The 6,406-nt window shown below is 33.6% G+C and overlaps 1 protein-coding gene across 1 annotated transcript; it reads right to left on the bottom strand.

Annotated features, from left to right (window-relative positions):
* Window positions 1-3,459: 3,459 nt before the first annotated feature.
* LOC133851719 (putative F-box protein PP2-B12) lies at window positions 3,460-5,103 on the bottom strand. Its single transcript, XM_062288272.1, has 3 exons — window positions 4,724-5,103; window positions 4,508-4,626; window positions 3,460-4,068 (listed from the first exon to the last, which is right to left on the bottom strand). Exons 1-3 carry the CDS (start codon window positions 5,009-5,011, stop codon window positions 3,576-3,578), a joined length of 900 nt encoding a protein of 299 aa, XP_062144256.1. The 5' UTR covers window positions 5,012-5,103; the 3' UTR covers window positions 3,460-3,575.
* Between the last annotated feature and the right edge of the window lie 1,303 nt (window positions 5,104-6,406).

Genomic DNA, 6,406 nt, shown 5'->3' with positions numbered 1-6,406 from the left:
ACTAGGTCTCCTAGACACCACCTAACAATGCGTCACTGTGGAATAACACATTTAACTATTTAACACTTTAAATAATTAACACCCTAACCCATAAGCATTTTACTAAGGGTTAATCTCATAAAAACACAACTAAAATTAAACACCCAAAAGTTAGGGTTTGGGGAAACTCACCAAACCAAAATATATGATTTGGGTAGCTTCAAGTAAGTTCCAAGTAACCTCTTTCCTAAAGAAAACACTAGATTAAACTCACATTCCAAGATTTAGTCCAAAATCACAAAATCGTGAGTTTAGAGTTTTACCTCAAAATGATTGGTGAAAACGTAAATCCTTACGCGTCTATCACTTTTCCGAAGACGGATCGAAGATTGAACCGTTAGATCTTCATGGATCATGATTTTTGTACAAAAACCCATGAGGAAATGATAGAGGGAGAGGCGTACTGCCTCTCCTTTTCTTTTTCTCCGTTTTTACGAGATAAGGTGCATGGGCGCCTTATGCTCATATTTTTTTTTTCTTCTTCTTCAAACAACAGAGGCGTATGCCTCTGTTTTGGAAAGGCCATTTGGCAATGGCCTTTCCATTTATGTGAGAAGTGAGGTGCACATGCGCCTCTCTTATTTTTTTTTTTTTTTTTTCTTTTACTTTTCTTTTTCTGAATCTTTTTTTTTTTTTTAATTTCATTTTCTTTTCTATTTTCTGTTTTTCTTTATATTTCTTATTTTATTTTCTTTGGACTTTAAAATATTCTCTTGCGTTTTATAATTACACTAAATTAACTTAACTAATTATTTACTTAAATTTTATACTTTAATTATTAAATAATGCACCGTACATTACAACTTTTAAATCGATTTTTAGTCATGAACATCAAAAGGTGATTACTTATAAGTCTTTGACGCGAAGCTTTATATTTAAACACCGAAGCAAGCTTAAAGCCGTGGTAACATAATGTTTGAACATAAACCTTTGGGTCAGTGTACTTTATAATTATTTTGTAGTTTTGATTATCCATAAGAATTACAAGTTAAATTAAGAGAACAACATAAGAATATAAGTACTACAATGATGTATGTTTAAGCACTGAAACATCGGCAACATAATACTTAAACATAAATCCTAACAAGATATATATATATATATATATATATATATATATATATATATATATATATATATATATATATATATATATATATATATATATATATATATATATATATATATTATTCCTTATGAAAGCCATAATATCAGTCATAAGGATTAGTTTACTACATTGATTCATGTTTAAACACAGAAACATAGACGACATAATACTTAAACATGAATCTTAACAAGATATATATAAAAATAAGTACTACAATGATTCATGTTTAAGCACCGAAACATAGGCGACATAATTCTTAAACATGAATCCTGACACGATATATATATATATATATATATTCACAATTCCATAAGATCTATAATAACTTCAAATAAAATCAAAGGAAGACATATGTGTTCGATCTATAGGTTATTCTCTTCATATCTTTATTTTTGAAACCGTTTCTTTGGTGTACGTTCTGAGTTCCAGGTAGTATATTAACATAAAATATATCTTAGAAAACACTTATGGAGCACTTAAACACATAGAAAATATACCAAACAATTTCTGAAACAAAACTTCTCTTTTAAGCTCAAAGTGGCCAAATTGGAGCTTGTTTGTGCTGTTTTTGGTTTCTGCTTTTGTTCTACAAAGTTAGGCTAAGAAAGAGTAAGGCAAGAGGTATTTCTAGCTCTCCTAAGGGTGCTGGACAAAAGTACAAAAGGCTAGAACAGAAAATTCTAACTTAATTTCTCACTTTGGTTGAGTAATGCATAATAGGGAGTTTTGGTTCTTTTTTGCATGAAAATTGAGTTAAGCATGGAAAGAATGGTAGAGCAAGCTGGTCTCCTATTTATAGAAGTCCTAGGCACTCAGCAAAGTGGAGAAAATCCGACAAAGCGTGCTGGAAATCAAGAAGCGAGGAAGTCTCATTTGTTGACCAAAATTCATTTTCACACCTAAAGTCCAACTTTTTGTCTAACTAAACTTAGCGTTCAACCAAATTCTTCTAACTAAGTAACTATCAGCATGTCCTCAGTTTTGGAGACAGTTAGAGCCGGCCACTATGGTCTTTTAATTTATTTATGCTAAAAAATTGACAGCTGAATCATTTAGGCATCGATTTTTGCCAAAAAGTCAACTGTCATCAAATTAAATTTTGACTTTACAGGATTCAAGTACTAACTAATTAACTAACTAACCAACTAACTAACTAACTAACTATATATATATATATATATATATATTATATTGAATCATTATAAGCTCTAAAAACACATTTATCATGTCAAAATTTAGAAGTCAACATTAACAAAAAGTTCAACTTGGCAACTAAATAGTCAATTTCCAAGGTTAAAAGTCAATCGGTGGACTTTCAACAAATTTTACCATATGATAGATATTTCTTTTGTGAGCATAACAGGCTTTGAATCGACTAAATTTGAGTTTGTTTGACTTCTTTTTGGTTCAGTCAAAGTTTTAAGGTTCGTTTGGGATTGCGATTTCGTAAACAATAAGTGCGATTTTAAACTAAATCGCAGAACATAAATCGTTTGGGAACTGTGTTTTTAAAATTTGCGATTTAAAAATGCAGAAAATCTGCTTTTTCAAATCGTAGGTAAGATGATGCTTTTTTGAAAACGCAAAATTTTAAAGGCTAATTTGTGATTTTAAATGCTAAACTACGATTTTGCCAAACGCTTAACTGCGTTTTTAAAAATAATTTTTTTCAAATCGCACATTTTAAAGTCGTGATTTTAAATCGTACTTTTTGAAATCGCAAACCCATACGGACCCTTAAACTCAGATGTCAATTTTAAGTTTTTAAGGGTTTGAGTCTTTTTAAGCTAAAAACAACTCTAGGTTTAATTATAGAAACTCATTGATATTGTTTTCTCAACAAAATTAAGGAATTCTATAATAGATTTTAAGAGTTTTGAATTTACTGGATGCAGGTGTTACATGCAGTAGTACAAGCAACTTCATTATGCGGTTCAAAAGAAAGAGAAAAGAAACCTATAGGCTAGAATTGGGTTTAAATTATTTACATTTTTAATTTCTTTTTAGTATATATATATAACCGGTTACCCATTTGTTAACCAAATTTTTAAATATCCCTATTACCGATAACCGCAACCGGCCTATGTGGTTATCCGATTATACAGTTCCAGTTATTTCAGGTTATGCAGTTATATGGTTATATGGTTAGCAGTTGTCGGTAGTTATTAACGGTTATTAGCGGTTAATAACCGTCCCTCTAGTACACCGCTAATAGGGAGGCCAAGATCAAATAGTTGTTGTTTGCCTCTTCACTATAAGGCTACCAAAGATTTAATCTCAGAACTACAACTAATTATGGAATACAGAAGACATAACATAAATATTTTACTATGTAATCTTGCAAAACTATAAAAGAAAAAGCTTGGGGAAAAACAAACACACACAAATCCCTCGATGCCCACTGCAATCTGAAAGAAATGCAGCACTCTCACTCTTTTGGCCTGATCTCAATCCCTTGAACAATGAGGCCGCCCTTCCAGTTCCCATTGACCTCCAACACACTCATTTCCACTTCCCTATCATCTTCTCCTCCATTGAAGAACTCACCCAGCTCGATCTCCAGCCATCCATCTCCTCTCTTCTTTGGACACTCGCCACATGCATCCTCCTCTCTAGGCCGAGGCGCTTGGTACATGATGCGGCTGTGGTTAAAAAGCCTAACTCGCCGTCGCCGTGGCACAATCCGGTGATGCGGCCTCCGTTGTCTTTCCGCATCCAAATAGACACTCCTCTTATGCCCTTCACTTCCTGCAACTCCGACCGCGACCTCGATAGGTTGGTATTCAAATCCAAAAGACCCTGTAGCTATCTTGAACACTAGGCAAGCTGTATACAGTGTGGCTGGAGACAGCATACAAGTATTTATCTTCCCACGAATTTCCAGCCAACACACGTGGATTAGCTCCGCCACCTCCGGGAACCTGTTTTTTGCATGTATATTAAATCAGAGAACCGCCAAAACGGATGGATGACAAGAACGGGGGAAAAGAAATCGACGAGAGAGACACTCTTGCAGCACCCACGGAGCTTGTAGTATTATTAGTGTTTTTTCTTTTTCTTTTTTTTTTTAAAAAAAAGTTCTAAGAGTAAAATGACCCTTAGACCTTTGTAAGCTTTATTTAAAATTATAATTAATTTTAAAGTTATAATCAAATTAAAAGGGTTGAGTAATTTTTTTTTTTTTTTAAGTTTTTTCATTTGTTTTTCTCTTTTCCTTTTCCACTTTGCGGAGACGTGGGCCATGTATGTTGATTCTTTGATGGGTTTGTCACAATTCACTCATTGGGGAGTACTTTTAAGTAGAAACAAAATATTTGCTTTAGTGGCTTTGTTTGCTGCGCCAGAGACGGAAAGAGAGACCTGGCCTCGGGCAAAGAAGTCCATGTCCAGTACTTGGGAGTATCCATCCAGGCAATGGCGAGGTCCTTTGGAGATAGCATGTAGCATATCTTCCCGCTCCTTTTCTCCAACCAAAAGCTCTGCATGGGTTAAAGAAACGTCAATGTCAATCACATATATATATATGCATAATGAAATAATGAGAAATGGAGGGGTGGGCGTCGAATATATATATACCTTCCTGCCGTCGTCGATGAGGAGGGGATGATCGCAGAGACGGAGATAGAGCTCCTTCTTCGAAGAAAAACAGAGCGAAGACGAATCAGCGGAGCGGGAGATTATGCTCTGGTACTGGGGTGGAAGAAAGCTTCCCCAGACGGCGTCGGATTCGGCGACCGACCTGAAGATCGTGGAAACCGATGACGACCTGCACGCGTCCGGTGGACTCGTGAACGACATCACGCTGGAGATGCACTCTTCGGGTAACATGTACAACAAGTCCACCGCCTCATTCTCTGTTGCCATACCCAACCAACAACCCAATCTCTCTCTCACTGTGAATCTGACGCAAATCGGCTTTAATTCGTTTTGCGGTGGTTTATGTTCATATAAACGAGAAAAATGTAGGAAAACTTAGCAGTTAAGGTTCCGGCTGGCAAAGGTTCCAGATACACTCACTCTATTACAGCCACAAAAGGAAACTACAAGCATCCCAATAAGATACATCTTTCTTTCTCCTTCTTTATTCTCTTTCTTTTCCTTTATCTTTTTTAAAAAGGATACGGGGGGTGTTTATAAGTAACATACCATTGTAACCATTCCCCTAGTATATTTTCACTTTTCTAAAAATTAATTAACTTCAAAATGTTTTTAATTTTTTTACTTTTTATATCGCATCAATAATTGTTTATTATTATTTAAATAAAAATAAATGCACCATAATGCAAGACTTTTTTACTTTTATAAACAAATTCTTTTTACTTTATATCACATCAATCACTTCTTACTACTACTCAAATTCCTCCCACTCCGTCTTTAAATGTATTGTATATTCTCCTTTAAGTTTTGCTTTTCATGGATACAAATTTCCTACTGATTCGTAAGAAATTTGTTACAAACCAACTTCTAAAAGTAACATGTGTCCCTTACACGTGAAAAACACTATTTTTTTTTTTTTTTTTAATAGCATGCTTTTCTAATAGCTTAAAGAAAATGTGTTACTTTTATAAGCTGGTTTGTATGAGTTTCCTACGAACTAGTTTATAAGAAATTTTTGTCCGCTTTTCATATGCTAAAGGAGACAAAATGACATGTGTCTCTTGAATATGGGAAAATCACATATTTTTTTAATAAAATAGACAAACTTAGAATGATTTTTATTAAAAAAAAAGCTTGTGCACCAATCTACATGGTTTTAAAAAATTAGACACGGGTCATTTTTTATAGATTAGGTCAAAGGAAGTTCCTCCAACCCGGTTCGAAAAGAAAGTAAAGAATACATGGACTGATTTAAAAAAATAAAAATAAAAATAAAATAAAAATAAAAATTCCTACCTCCCAACTTTTCTCCTTTTAAAAACCTGAATTTATTTCATTAGAAAGCCTTTATGGATAAAGCGTGCTACCTAGGGGGATTTTGGTTTGCGAAAAGAGGTGTGAGGTGATTGGTTAAGAAGTGATAAAAAGAAATTAAATGAAGAGGAAGTAGAATTCTACGGTATTTTGACTAATTCTTTTAAAAAATATTAAATTATTATTTCAAATCAAATTAAAAAATTATTAGTTATTATTTATTTATTATTATTTACAAAATTCGATATTGAATTCATTTGATCTTAGAGAGGGTGTTTAAGTAGAAACCGTGAAGAACGGCTAGCTCTTTAAGAGTTGTCTGTTGTGTGATTTGATTGTGTGAAGTCT

The sequence above is a fragment of the Alnus glutinosa genome, chromosome 12 (genome assembly GCF_958979055.1).
Source record: "Alnus glutinosa chromosome 12, dhAlnGlut1.1, whole genome shotgun sequence".
NCBI lineage: Eukaryota > Viridiplantae > Streptophyta > Magnoliopsida > Fagales > Betulaceae > Alnus > Alnus glutinosa.
Note: the sequence above shows the minus strand (reverse complement) of the source record. Positions and strands in the feature narration are given on the sequence as shown.

Bases quoted from the DNA above. Each gene is read 5' to 3' on its own strand.
- LOC133851719 (XM_062288272.1), bottom strand. From the start codon at position 5,011: ATGGCAACAGAGAATGAGGCGGTGGACTTGTTGTACATGTTACCCGAA. The intron at 4,627-4,723 runs GTATATATATAT...TAACCCATGCAG, and splicing joins TCATCGACGACGGCAGGAAG to AGCTTTTGGTTGGAGAAAAG. The intron at 4,069-4,507 runs GTCTCTCTTTCC...TGCAAAAAACAG, and splicing joins ACTTCTTTGCCCGAGGCCAG to GTTCCCGGAGGTGGCGGAGC.